Raw genomic sequence first — 15,000 nt, forward strand, 5'->3', positions numbered from 1 at the left:
ACGCACGCACCCACACGCACGCCACGCCGTCACGCACGGCAGCACGCACACACACACACAACAACACACCACACACACACACACACACACACACACACACACACACACACACACACACACACACACACACACACACACACACACACCCTTGTTCCTGTGGTAGATATACGTATTTAGCGTACAAAAAGAGGGTACACATTCTGAGCTCCTTAAGCCGGGTCACGAGGGGTCACGTTAGGTCACGTTGGACGGCCAGAGGTCAGTGGTTGACATTGTGTTTTGTGTGTTTGAGTAATTGGTGTTTGGTGGCGATGGTCAGTGGAAGAAAGGGATGAGGAGAGAAATGGGGAGGGGGAGAGAAAAAATAAGATTAGGGGGTATTGAAAGAGAGAGAGAGAGAGAGAGAGAGAGAGAGAGAGAGAGAGAGGCAGGGAACGAGAGAGAGAGGCAGGGAACGAGAGAGAGAGAGGCAGGGAACGAGAGAGAGAGGCGGGGAACGAGAGAAAGAGAGAGAGGGGAGGGGGGAGGCTGAGAATGAGTCGTAGGAAGTAGAGGCTGAGACTAGAAACACGTGCAAAAGTCCCGAGTCATCATGCTGTGTCTTTGTGCAGGTTTGGTCGTGTTTTGGCAGGCTTCTTACTTTCTCTTTTTTCCACTCTATTTTTCAGCCTTTCTCATCGCCTCTACTTTCCACCCCCTCCCCCTTCCTTTTTTTTAAGTTTTTGTCTTGTTTTTTCCTCCTCTCTCGTTCCTCTCGCACCCTACTCCACACCCCTCTCCTCTCCCTCTCCTCCCCACTCCCCGTTTTCTGTCAGGTACGTGGGTAATGGGAAGGGGGGGGGGGTGAGGTAAACATGTATGACGCAGAGATCATTACCATTCTTTGTCTCGGCTTAGTAACTGTACCCTTGGTAACCGTCCTTTGTGGCGTTGTGTGTAATCGGCGACAGAAAGGTGACTCTTGTAAATAATTTAGCGAATCAAGGAGATAAGATCAATAGCAGTCCAATTATCCGCGTTCGAGTGATATATTATGCACAAGCGGTGTTAAACGTTTGGACTTTTTTTTTTCTTTCACTCTCTCTCGTTCCAAGTCGCACGAAAACCTCAGAAGCTCTGGGAAGATAACGACTATAAATAGATTGTAAAAGGACTCCTCTTTGTTCTGTCGGCGAACTGCATCCATTTTATGGTAATTTCCCTTTGCGGAAACTTTTGACTTAATTAGATGGCTATTAAGATGCTACCGAGCGCAGAGACAGAGCTGGAGGGGAGTCGACCATGGAGACACGTCCTCTGCATTTGCCGGGCTTGGGGCGTGTCAAGGGAGAGGCCGTTTTTGCGTGGTATTGCTTTTATTTTGCGTGACGAACTTGGTAATGTGACTGGCTCGCTGTTTGTGCGGAAGGAAGAGCGTGATGTTGGCTGGGAGAATGGGTGAAAGGGAATAGATGGAATGAAGAGGAGAAAAGAAAAGACGAAAGGAGAGAGAGAGAGAGAGAGAGAGAGAGAGAGAGAGAGAGAGAGAGAGAGAGAGAGAGAGAGAGAGAGAGAGAGAGAGAGAGAGAGAGAGAGAGAGGGCGAGGCAACGAAACAGAAACAAAACAGCGAAATAGAGGCAAGGAAACAACAGAGAGGACGTTATTGCGTGTATGTTATTGCAATCAAACATGCAGGCGGCGCTTGGGTCTTTTTCGAAGCCGCCCTTGCGAGTGTGTCTCGGGGGCAGCCCATCAGACGCATATTAAATCTCTTTTGACTCGAACATGTAAGCCAGGCAGGCTGTTAGGCTGATGCTCAGGACTGACTCTCTGACTAACTGGCCTGCTGGCTGACTGTCTGGTCGGTTGGCAGGCTGACTGGGATGCAGTTTAAAAAGCGGTAATGTTTATGCTGCGGCTTTGTGTGGCCTACTTCACTTTTAACCATCCAGCGCTGTTCTTTTAATGCTTCCACGAAGGGTTTCGCCGGGGCTGTGGCATCTGCCTGCTGGCGACTCTCTAGCCAGATAGTTTATTTGGGCTGACGGGGAGATGTTTGGGCTCCTGTGAGATGTAGAGAGGTTAGGGACGTGACATGATGGTGAGAAGTTAGGGTTGTATGATGTTAAGAAGTTAGGGCTATTGTATGATGTTAAGAAGTTGCATAATGTTTGGGCTGTTGTATGATGTTCAGAAGTTTGGGCTGTTGTATGATGTTCAGAAGTTTGGGCTATTTGGTGATGTTAAGAGTTTCTAGCAGGCGGAATAGTTCACTTGGGGCTATCGAGTGAGTGAGTGAGAGAAGGACTGTAAGTTTGTAAATCCTGTGTCAGGTACAAGCACATTTTTTCATATTCAGGTTGCATAAAAAACGAGCAGATGCTAGCAATGTGGCTTGCAGCGTCGATGTGCAAGTTGTTGTGAACACGAGATGAGAAATGTCTTCCTAGGAGTGGATTGCGTAGCGGCGGCCGGCACGCGGTAGGTAGGTTAAGGCGCACCGACATAATGGTGCAATGGTGTTTACAATTGGCTCTTCGGTGTTGGCTACATTTCACCCAGTCATGTCGATATCGCTGTCTCATAATGAACGAGAGATGGCGAAACGGACGTGTGGCCAGTTTGACCCGCGGTGGATAAGTTCTTATTCCTGTTTTGTAATATCGTTTGAGTTCGAGTCCGCGGGTACTGCGGGAGGTTTGGTTGAGACACACTTCTCGTGGGTCTGCCAGGGTTTACCAAACACACCACGCCTTCGCACTTGCGCAACGCTCTCTTGCTCCGTGTCTCGCTCCTCTCTCCTGCCTCTGTCTCTGCCTGTCTCGCTGTCTGCTCGTTCTCGTTTTGCCTGTCTTTCGCTGTTTCTCTTTTTTTTAGTTGGTTCTCTCTCTCTCTCTCTCTCTCTCTCTCTCTCTCTCTCTCTCTCTCTCTCTCTCTCTCTCTCTCTCTCTCTCTCTCTCTCCTCCCTCCCTCCCTCCCTCCCTCCCTCCCTCCCTCCCTCCCTCCCTCCCTCCCTCCCTCCCGCCCACCCTTCCTCCCTCCTTCCCTCTCTCCCTCCCTCCCTCCACTCCCCCCATGTCTTCGTTTCTTACTCCTGCCCAGTTCTCAACACCACCTCCTCTTAACTTTACACAACCTCCTCACTCATCTCTCCAAGCAAGCAGAAAAACGAGAATTTTATCGAACGTTCTCACCTACACGTTTTATACAAGTTAATCAATGTCAACGTTTACGTGAGAGCGCAGGGGAATTTCGATCTTACTGATGATAATGATAGCATTTTTTTAAACTTTGATGACACGAGTGGCGGTGATATTGGTCGATGATTGAATTTGGTATCAGATTACAGTGTTAATGGTATTTAAACATTGATAACACGGACCCGGCAACATTATCAAAACAATAACTGTGGTTATGATTAACGGGTATGTTTTTTTTTTCCATTTCTTTCTTTCTTTATTTCTTTCTTTCTTTCTATAATAATGTCTGAGAGAGTCGGCGTGTTACCTAAGAAGTTACTTGGGATTTCAAAGTTGACTAACCGTATATTAAGGCTTTGGCAGGTGAGCGAAAGAGGAAGAGGGGGAGGGAGGGTGGCAAGGAAGGAGGGGAGGGGAGGACGGGAGAATGACGAGGGAATGAATTGAGAAGGAAGAAGGTGGTGGAGCAGGTGGATGGGGAGGGGAGAAGAGGATGTGGAAGAGGGAGAAGGGGAGGGGGAGGAGGATATATGAGAAGAAAGAGGAAGTAAAAGAAAGAGGATGAGGAGTAACAGTAGGTATTAAAGAAGGAGCAAGCGCAAATTAGAGAAGGAATGAGGCTGAAGGAGGATGGAGGAGCGAAAGAAATATTTAAGAGGTCAGCAATCAGGCGACCGCCAGCAAAGTTGCAGTGGCAATCACAGTTGCAATGGGGGAGGGGGGGGGGGGGCAGGGAGGAACGGAGGGGGAGCGGGGGAAGGAGCGAGGGAGCGCGTTCCCCCTCGTTTCACCCCCTCCCTCCCTCCCCCGCCTCTCCAGCGTGCGGAACCCAGAAGTACCGTGGTTCCTCCATGAGTCGCGCGAATGTACCGTTAGCAGCGGGGTAAGGAGGAGGCCGAGGTGCGGCCAGGTGCGGACGTCTCTGGCGCGCCTCCGTCAGGTACGCTGTGGGGGAGTTGGGGGAGGGGAGGGGGAGAGGGGGCGGGGTTGTGTCGTCGTGTCGTCGAACTCTGGACAGGATATATATGTGCGTATGGACACGTAGGCAGGGTCATGCACACAAGTGCTGTGCACAGTGACATGTTATGGCAGCGCACACATGTCAACACTTACTGATTCACTCATTCACGCACTCATTCACCCACTTACTCACTCACTTACTCACTCACTCACTCACTCACTCACTCACTCACTCACTCACTCACTCACTCATTATTCACTTACCCACACACTCACTTACCCATCCACTTACTCACCCCACTCACTCATTCACTCACTCACGTATTCTCCCCTAAACAAACTCTTGTAGGCCTATAGTATATAAGCTGTATGTTTATAAACATACAACACATAAGTAACAGCATACGTACAGTCATGGACACTTGCCAGAAACAGTTCTCAGAATAAAATTGTAATGATACATTGCATAATAGGCAACGAGGCGTCTGTTCTTTTTGTGCAACTTGAATATGAAAAAAATGTGCTTGTTCCTGACACAGGACTTACAAACTTACACTCACTCACTCACTCACGCCACCCCTCCCCCCCTCCCCCCACACACGCGGGCGCCGGAGGGGGGGGGGGTGACACTACGTAACTATCTACCTAGTGTCCTCAAGTTGTAAATGTCACTGCGAGCGTGTCACACTTACAAAGACATTTTTATTTACCCTTAACCCTTACCCCTATCCTGCCCCCTCCCCCTCCCCACACCCCCTTTACCCCCACAGCTCCCCCTCCCCTTGTGGCTTGGCGAGACTGATGTCACACTCTGCGATGACCTTTGGGAGGTGAAGGGTGTGGGGGGTGGGGGTGGGGGTGGGGGTTATACTGTGGCCAAATATTGTCAAGAATAGCAAGAATGTGCACTTTTATTCGTCGATTAGTTAATTGATTTATCACTTTATTTATTGATTTGAAATAGCGGCATATATATATATATATATATATATATATATATATATATATATATATATATATATATATATATATACACACTTTTTTTTAAGACAGCTTTTTAAGTACATCAGCGAAGTGCTATTATCATTGTTATTGTTATTACAATCTTGATTATTATTATTTGGAAACAGCTTTTATTATTATTTATTATATATTTCACTATTATCATTGGTATTTTCATCAGTGATCCCCATCGCAATTTTTTTATTATTATTAATTTGCAAAATATGAGAAAGGTATATTCTTCATACTACTGCTGCTGCTGCTGCTATACTGTTACTATTACTACTATACTATTGCTACTGCTATTACTACCATTGCCACTACTACTACCACTACAACTAATAATAATACTACTCCACTACTACTATTACCACCACCACCATCATTACTAATATTTCCTGCAGCTTTTCCGAATTCCATGTTGGCAGAAAATTAGCGTTTGTTACAGCGTTACCCAGCATTATGTTTCCAGTCCTTCCCTTCAACTTGACTTAACTTCCCTGTGATTTGTGTCAAGGCCTTTTAAAAGTGGTTTTCCGAGTAAGTACGAAGGTGGGCTTTTTCAGTTGACTCACGGACGGAGAGGAAGGGGGGGGGGGGAGGGAGAGGGAGGGGGATTTGGTGGTAGAGGGGAAGGGGGGAAGGGGAGTTGGTGGTGGTGGAGGTGGAGGGGAAGGGGAGGAGGGGGAGTTGGTGGTGGTGGTGGAGGGGGAGATGAGTGAAAAAAATGAACCAGAATAAGATTAGAAAATCTTGATAAGTACAAAGAAAAAAAATCCCTGAAAAAATATAATAATGATGATAATAGTAATAATAATAATGATAATAATAATAATAATAATAATAATAATAATAATAATAATAATAAAAATAAAACCACCACCCCTGGCAACAAAACACCACAAACACGCCCGTAACTCTCCCGCACATTACCACGGGCGGGCGCAAAGGCAGGCTCCGAGCACGTCATGGAGAGGCGGCAGAATAGCGACATCTGACGCAACGTTTAGATGGGCTGCTGTAGACACCTGTTGCTCTCGTGGGCTTTCGCGGGGATGGCAGGCGAACTTGATGTGCCGAAAGGGAGGTGCGGAGAGAGGGGGATAAAGGGGGTGGAGAAGAAGGAGGAGGAGGAAGGGGAAAGGGTGAAGGAGAGGGGGAATGTAAGGGGTGGGGAGGAAGGAGGAAGAGGGAAGAGAGAAGGGAGAGGCAGAGACGGGAATGGATGGGGTGGAGAGGAGGGAGGAGGAGGGAAAGAGAAGGGAGAGAGAAGGAGAGGGGAGTAAGGGTGAGGGGAAGGAGAGAGAATGAGAGTAGAAGGGAGAGGAGAAGGAAGGGAATGAGAGAGAGAGAGAGAGAGAGAGAGAAGAGTGAGGAAAGAAAGATGAAAGAGAGAGAGAGAGAGAAAAGAGAAGACAACTGGAGAGAGCAGCGAGAGAGAATAAAGTAAATAGAGAAAGAGAGAGTAGATAGAATGAGAGAGAGAGAGAGAGAAGGAGAAATAAATATAAGTCCGACAACCGCTAATCAAACTAACAAAGCGACAGACGAAAGAAGGACACGCGAGAGGTGCACGGAAAAGGGTACAAGAAAATACGACCAAAGAAAGGAGGGGGAGGAGGGCGTGAGAAGGGGAAATGGAGGAGGAGGGAGAAGAGGGAGTAGGGGGAAGGGAGAAGGGGGAGGGGGTGAGAGTAGGGAAGGGGGTGCGAAGGGAGAAGGGGGAGGGGGAGGGGCGATGGGAGGGACCTTGCACTTGCCTTCCGCGTCATTCTCGGTGGTTGGCGTTGCCCTTGATCATTACAGGTGACTTCCCCTCCTCCGCCACTCCACGCGCCTGCTCCTGGCCCTCCTCCTCCTCCTCCTCCTCCTCCTCCTCCTCCTCCTCCTTCTCCTTCCTCCTCCTCCATTTCCTCCTCCTCCTCCTCCTCTATTTCCTCCTCCTCCTCCTCCTCCTCCTCCATTTCCTCCTCCTCCTCCTCCTCCTCCTCCTCCTCCTCCTCCTCCTCGTTCTTGTTCTTTTTCTTGTTCTTTTCTATTCTTTCTTTCTTCTTATTTTCTTTTTCTTCTTTTCTTCTCCTTTTTCTTCCTTTTCATCTTCTCTTCCCCTTTCTCCTCCTTCTTCCTCTTCCCCGTTTCTTCTTTATCAATTTTATCATCATCTTTTTCTTCATCATATTTATTCTCCTCTTTCCTTACAACGCGCTTCATTCTTTCTTCTTCTCTTCCTTCTTCCAATTCTCCTTTTCTTTTCTTCTCTTTTCTTTCCTTCTCCTTATTCCCTTCCTTCCCTCTGGGTCTCAAGCCACAGATATTTCCGTTTCACGTTTGCAGCACGACAGTATTTGCAACAGTTGCACGGAGCAGAAATAGGAGGCGGGGAGAGAAAGAGGGAGAGAGAGAGGGAGAGAAAGAGGGAGAGGGAGAGGGAGAGGGAGAGGGAGAGGGAGGGGGAGGGGGAGAGAGAGAGAGAGAGGAAGGGAGGGAGGGAGAGAGGAAAGGAGGGAGAGAGAGAGAGAGATTCGCAGAATGAAAAAAAACGGGAAAAAGACCGATCTTTGTAGAGAAAAAAAAACCCGAAGAGAGCGGAGGAAATAACGAGGAAGTAAAGGACAACAGAGAATAAACACAGTAGGAAGTGAGTGGGTTAGTGAGTAGCCGTGTTGACGTGGCTGCAACATGTATAGCTTCACAGTTACAACGGCGAGTAACAGTAGTCGCGGGTACAGCTGGTCGGTCGCCCCTGTTCTGGAATATCAGGAGGTCCCCTTTCCTACCCTTTTCTTCGTTTTGGGGACGTGGAGATGGTGTTCTGTGCAGTGGATAAGATGTACACATACACGCTCATGGAGACTCGTACGCACACGCCCTAGTACACACACTCACATTCAGTCACTCCCTTTGCATTCACTCACTCACTCGCATGCACGCACGCACAAACACGCACACACATGCACGCACACGCAAGCATGCCTAAGCATCATGGGTACACAAAGCAATGACAGCGCCACTCGTGCACAACGCACACGTGCATGCAGTCTACTCTCATGCATTGTTGCAGCGTCACTCCGTCCGAGGGCCATGCAGGGACGGGTGAGGCCATGCACGGAGGACTCGCCCGCCGACGCTGTTGCCACACTCCTGCAACACCTTCGCGCGAACATCCGGGGCGGTCCTTCGTTCGTCATGGGGCCCACGCGCGCAGGCCGGTTGGCATCACTGCTCGGCGTCACATTGCGAGGACGCAACGTGACGCCCGACGCCGCCGCCGGCGCCGCCCGACGCTGGCAGTGAGCATTCACCTGCGGGCTTGATAAGGCCGGCCGCCGCCAGTATCTTATCTCGCTGCAACGGCGATGAACGGATTCGGAGACAGCGATTAGGTGCTTCGTCTGAAGAGGGTTTTTTCAGATAAAGGTGAATATGCGGAGGTGATAAACAAAAGAAAAATAGAAAGCGATACTAGGAAAGGTGCAAAGGGAAGGGTAGGATAAGGAAGTCGCGGAGAAGGACAAGCGAGAGAAGCGGACGCGAGGGGAGTTGGGGAGGAGACGGGGGGGGGGGGGGGCATCTGACGTCGGGGCAAGCAAGGTCCCACGTGACCTAGGTAAACACACTCACGTGGCCTCGGCGCCTTGGCTTGCAGCCTGAACACTTGCTCCTTTACCCGCGGTTTCTTATTGATTACGGATCCATATTTTATGACCGTGGCCTTCATGCCTTCGACTAATGGCTCTCTCTTTTCGTCTTAGTTTTTAGCTCACGTTATTTTGTGCAGCGTAGAAATTGCGCGCTTGCTGCAGAGCCGACGGGGTGGGCGGCATTGCTGCGTAGTGTTGATCTCGGCCGACGGAGGGATCGGATACACAAACATAAACAACACGGCGCTCACACACGACAGAAAAATGCCACCCGCTCAAAAAACACACATGTACGCCTCGTACTTCAGATAAACACCGTATATAGACGTGCTTGGATAAACACGACAAACACGCAATTATCTCCACACTCTCCCAGACAACGTATAATAAGCGGGATTGAAAACATACGTGGAAACACGTGAGTGCACGGGGATGTATTCCGTGTGAAGTGTATACCGTCCACGTATTGCATAATGCAACATTGGTCATGCAGCCCACGCTCGCCAGGCTGCCGAAAGAGAGAGCTGGGACGTCTACGCAGTGAGGAATAATAATAGAAGAATCTGTATTGATTCTCAGTGCGGGATTCTTCCTGTATTGTGTGTGTGGGGGAGAGGAGGAGGAGGAGGGGAAGAAGAAGAAGAAGAAGAAGAAGAAGAAGAAGAAGAAGAAGAAGAAAAAGAGAGGAGAGAAAAAGAAGAAGAAGAAAAATAGAAGGAAGGAGAAAAGAGAGGAGTGAGGAAGAGGAAAAAAATGGAGGAGGAGAAAAATAGAATGGAGAAGGAATAAGAGGGAGTGCGAGTGAGGGAGGAAAAAGAATGGGGGATGAAATAGAAGACAGGAGAAGATGAAGGGGAAGCGCGATGGGTTGGTAAGATAAGAGAGCATGATACGAAGACATGAGGAAGAAGTGGGAAAGCGGGAGGGGTGGAATAATGGAGGAGACGAGAATGAGGAGAGAGGGGTTGGAAGAGAGAGAGAGAGAGAGAGAGAGAGAGAGAGAGGGAGGAGGGGAGAGGGAGAGAAAGAGGGGAGAAAGAGAGAAGGAGAGAGAGAAAGAGAGAAATGAGAGATGGGGAGAGAAAGAGAGAAATGAGAGAAAGAAGTACAAGTCAAGGAAATTGAAAGAACAATAAAAGTAAAAAGAAAACGGAAAGAGAAAGTAAACAGAAACATAAAAGAGGAGAAAGAAACAGTGAAAGATAGAGAAAGACTAAGAGAGAGAGACACACACACACAGCCACTGGTTGTCAGCGCGACGTCCCCAGCTGGCGACCTAGTTCCTCTCTCTCTCTCTGACCTCTTCCTCCTCATGATTGTTTACATTTCGTGCCCTATTTCCTTCCTTCCTTCCTCTAACCTATCTTTTCTCCTGCTTAATTACCCATGCTTGGATATACAATGATCGAGAATGGGAGGAAAGAATTAAACTATTATTCACAAGAATAGACAAGAGACATTAAGCTGAAAGTAAGGAAAGACGTAATCAAGTCTGTAAAAATAGAAGAAAGAACAAGAATAAGAACAACAAGAGCAAGAGGGAAATCAGATACTATGAAGAAATGGACCAATAATGCCACACAAGAATGAACAAGAGAGAACTCAGATGAGTGATGAAGAAAATGACGTAACAAGCAGCCGCTGCGATGAACGTGGCGAGGCATAGTGATGGAAGGTCATGTGACAGAGCGAGCCATATAAAGAGAGAGATGGGAACCTTGACTCTCGTGGGGCAGTTTCTCCCGTCGAGGAGAGGAAGGAGGAAGGAGAGGGAGAAGGACAAGGACGAAGGGAGGGAAGTAGAAGGGGTGGGAGGAGAATAAGAAGAAGTGGAAGGACGGGAAGAGAGGGGGATTAGAAGTGGGAGGAAGGGAGGGAGAAAAAAACGGGTAGTGAAGAAGGGGAAGAACACGAAGAAGAAAAATGAGAATTAAAAGAGAAAGAAAAAGAAGAGGAGGAGAGGGAGAAGGAAGGCAAATGCAAGTATTCAGCTGTGCATGCTTGCTCGAACCAAGTGTGCTTAGTATTAGTCCGTACACAAAAACTGTATCGACACTTGATTAGTTTTTCATAACACCCTACTCCCCGATTATATAATAAGAAAATAAAACAAAGAATAAAACATAATAAAAAAATAAAAATAAATGAAAAAAAACATAGAAGATTAAAAGAAATGAAGAAATATATACATAATAAAAGGAAAATTGAACAGAGTACATAATAAACAGTTAAGAGGATGATTTCCCGCCGCGTGCCTTCAGCAGCACGTGTTTTCTTATCGATTGGAAGTGATAGACTGACAGAAGGGACGGCGATCGCCACAACACCGGGGTCAATCTCTCGACCAATGTTGGAAAAGATCTAGGTGATTCCGGGAACTGAGGGACTCTGCTGAGAGGTGGAGGTGCAGGTGGAAGTGGAGGGTGGAGGTGGAGGGTGGAAGTGGAGGGTGGAGGTGGAGGTGGAGGTGGAGATGAGATGGAGATGAGATGGAGATGAGATGGAGATGGAGATGAGATGGAGATGGAGATGAGGAGGAGGAGGAGGAGGAGGAGGAGGAGAAGAAGAAGAAGAAGAAGAAGAAGAAGGAGAGGAGGAGGAGGGAAAGAAGAGAAAAAGGAGAAGGAAGAAAACGAAAAGGAGAAGGAGAAGGAGACATGGAAGAAGAATAAAATGAGTGCGAGAAGGAAGGAGAAAACGAAAGAGAAGGGGAAGAGAAACGAGGGGAGGAGGGGGGAGGGGGGAGGGAACAATGGTGGCTCATGGTACTTGGTTTTACTTTCACCGGGATGGCAGAGGTTGGCTGGTTCAGGGTCCGGCAGCGTGAGGCACCCAGGCCCTCCAGGTGACTTTCTTCTCTCAGGGGCCCTCTCTCACGACGCCCACGCCCATGCATTCACTCGATGTATAAACCCACGCCATCCAACCCTCGTCATGTCACCCGTCGCGTCGCCTCACCCACGTCTTGTCACCCACAGTGCCTCATCCGAGCGTAGTTCGTATCCACCTGTCACTCTTGCCTCATCCTTCGTGCCAGGATAAGGAAGAAAAAGACATTATTTAAAAAAAATTATAGTATATTTAGTTGGAAGTGATCCTCAGCTTCTGTCACACACACATAAACACTATATTCACGATGAACAAAAGACAACAAATATCAACAACTCCACCACCCTAAACAGTTCCACCATAAACGTATAATTATAACAATAGAAAAAAAAACACCAACAATGACAACAGCAATAACAAAAACAAAACCAGAGGCGCCCAAACAACGACCGACCAATTAAGACGATCACAACGGATGGCACCCGAACCCCAGTCAGGAAAATTATCTCCCGGTGATATAGGTCAAGGTGGGTATTTAAGCCCCGGGGTTGCGCACCTGCCACCAACTCAGGTGACGCCTCTTAAGAAACGGTGCTTGCTAGGTGCTTAGGGGAGGAGGGGAGGTTTTTAGGTGACGGTTGTGTGGCGAGATTCACCCTTTTTTTTTTAGTTGTTTGAGTTTAGTTTAAGTGTTTGGTTGTTTGTGATTTATTGGTTGTGTGTGTGTGTGTGTCTGCGTGTGCGTGTGCGTGTGCGTGTGCATGTGCGTGTGCGTACGTGTGTACATGTGTATAGCAGTCTGAAGTATGTTTATGTGTCTGCCTCACTTGCTCGGACACATGCGCCCTAGATAAACTGCATAGATCGTCTTAACTCTTCCGTGTTGAGATTTACTTCTGTTTCTTATTTTCTTTAGGTGAAAATAATAACATCGTCACGGTCTGTACGTCAGGCAGCTGTTAGAAAGTGACTGAAGCTTTGTGTGTGTCGCCGGACCGAGCTGCGGATTGCGTATGGAAAGTGAAGGGAACTGACAACTGCGGGGAAGGGAGGGCGGGGGGGAGGGGGTGGACTGGCATGGCGAGGTTGGAAGGAAGAGAGGGAGGAGGAGAAGGGAGGGGGAGGGGAATAAATGAAGGAGAGATGGAAGGGGCGAGGGAGGGAGAGATGGAAGGGGAGAGAGAGAGAGAGATGGAAGGGGAGAGGGAGGGAGAGATGGAAGGGGAGAGAGAGAGAGAGATGGAAGGGAGAGAGAGAGAGAGAGAGAGAGAGAGAGAGAGAGAGAGAGAGAGAGAAGAGACGAGGAGGCGGGACAGAGAGAAACGGAGGAGAAGGAGGAGAGGGAGAAGTGTTAGCGTGATTGCTCCTTGACAGAGTGCCGAGCGCGCGACGTTCCTTACGCAGGTGCTCGGTGTGGAGGTGACCTAGTGAGGGCCGGCGTGAGGCTGTGCATGATCAAGATCTCTTCTCTCGCCCTCCTCTCGCTCCTTCTTTTCTCGCGCCTCTCATTCCTTTCCCTCTCTTCTCTCTCCTCTCTTCTCTCTTCTCTCTCTCTCTTCTCCCCTCGTGCCTCCCATTCCCTCTCCCCTCCTTCTCTCTCCTCCCACGCTCTTCACTTCTCCTTTCGCTCCGTTCTCTCCTCTCTCTTCTCTTCTGCTTCTTATCTTCTCTCGATCTCCTTCCTTCATCTTTCTTCTCCCTGTCATTAGTTCACACTTTGGTGCTCCACTTCCACTCCGGGTTTGGAGTGGAGAACGAGGAGATGGAGGAGAAGAAAAAGAAGGAAGGGGAGGAGGAGGAGGGGGAGGAGAAAGGGGAGGTGGAGGAGGAGGAGGAGAAGAAGAACGGACAGAAGGAGGATGAGGCGGAGGAGGAGAGGGCGGGGAGTGGGTGCTCGGGGGGAGGGGGAGGGGGGAAGGGGGGGGAACGGTCTCCTCGGCTGAGCATTGCTCTTACTGCATAGCAACTTCTCTTATTAAATTTGGGAATTCAGTCCGTGTGTGCACATGTTAATGTTTTTGTGTGTGCAGGTGAGTTTGTGTGTGTATATATTTTATGTGTGTGTGTTTTTTTCCACTGCAATTAATCACTTATTTAGAACCCACCGCATTTACATGCCCCTCCCCCCCACAAATACCCCTAAAAAAATTAAGTTCGAGACTTGAATAATTCAGAGGAAAAAAAAAACCGATGTCGCAAACCACGGTGGGGAACTCCCGTAGACTTTCCGTTGCGATTTTGATTCTCTCTCTCTCTCTCTCTCTCTCTCTCTCTCTTCTCTCTCTCTCTCCTCTCTCTCTCTCTCTCTCTCTCTCTCTCTCTCTCTCATATATTCTCATACTCGCTCCCATGCTATCTCACTTTCGCTCTCTTTCTCTCATTTTCTCTCACTCATTCACCCACTCACTCTCACACTCACTCACCCACCCACTCACTCTTTCTCTTACTCTCTCACTCACTCTTTTTCCCACACTTTCTCTCACTCTGTCATTCACTCTTTCTCACACTCTGTCACTCATTATTTGGGCGAAGGATCCCGCACGTGACCCGTTACGCGAGGGACATGACGTGGCACTTTTGACCTCGCTCGCGCCATGTAGAAGGTCGCGTTCGGTTCCACGGAAGGCCTAGATGATGCTGATATTCCTTAGATATATCCGTAATTTATTATATATGTTCGATATACCCATCTCTGTAGCTGTTATTTTGATAATCAGTACGTTTTTATGGTTGTGATTATGTGATTATCGTTGTAAGGAAATTTCGTTATCATCTATAAGTGTGATAATTAATGTTTTTTTGTTTTTTCCCCCCGCAGTTAACCTCACGGGAAAAGGGAGAGTGGACATGGCCCATTTCGAATTGCTCAAGGTTCTAGGCACAGGGGGTAAGTATCTGCTGCGTGTGTGTTTGTTCGTAGGTGTGCGTTTTGTGGTACGTGTGTCTGTACGTTTGTCATTGTGGTGGGTATGTGTGTGTGTGTATAGGTATTTAGGTGCGCGATGCATTTTTCATTATCTGTGTATGACTTTTGTTTGCTTGTTTATCCATTTTGCTCTTCCACTCTTTTCATATCTTCCTGTCTCTTTCTTTCAATTCTCATTCTCTCTCTTTCTTTCTATCTTTCGTTCTCTCTCTCTTCTCTTTCTCTCTCTCTTCTCTTTCTCTCTCTCTCTCTCTCTCTCTCTCTCTCTCTCTCTCTCTCTCTCTCTCTCTCTCTCTCTCTCTCTCTCTCTCTCTCTCTCTCCTCCTCCTCCTCCATCTCCTTCTCCTTCTCCTTACCACTCCCTCCCCGCCGGGTCTCCACGTCTGCCAAAATTCCTTCCGTACATGCCTGACTTCCTTGGTTTTATTCTATATTAGGCGCTTCATAGCCCACTCGGTCGT

At 48.3% G+C, this 15,000-nt stretch overlaps 1 protein-coding gene across 5 annotated transcripts in view; it reads left to right on the plus strand.

Annotated features, from left to right (window-relative positions):
- Positions 1-15,000, plus strand: part of LOC119599025 (ribosomal protein S6 kinase alpha-5-like) — a 105,427-nt gene that overhangs the window by 69,702 nt on the left and 20,725 nt on the right. For all 5 annotated transcript variants that reach the window (XM_037948768.1, XM_037948765.1, XM_037948766.1 and 2 more), the window contains one exon: positions 14,432-14,500. In XM_037948768.1, coding sequence (XP_037804696.1) covers positions 14,432-14,500 — 69 coding nt within the window. The remainder of the gene's footprint in view (positions 1-14,431; positions 14,501-15,000) is intronic.

The sequence above is a fragment of the Penaeus monodon genome, chromosome 42, assembly GCF_015228065.2.
Source record: "Penaeus monodon isolate SGIC_2016 chromosome 42, NSTDA_Pmon_1, whole genome shotgun sequence".
Lineage (NCBI taxonomy): Eukaryota > Metazoa > Arthropoda > Malacostraca > Decapoda > Penaeidae > Penaeus > Penaeus monodon.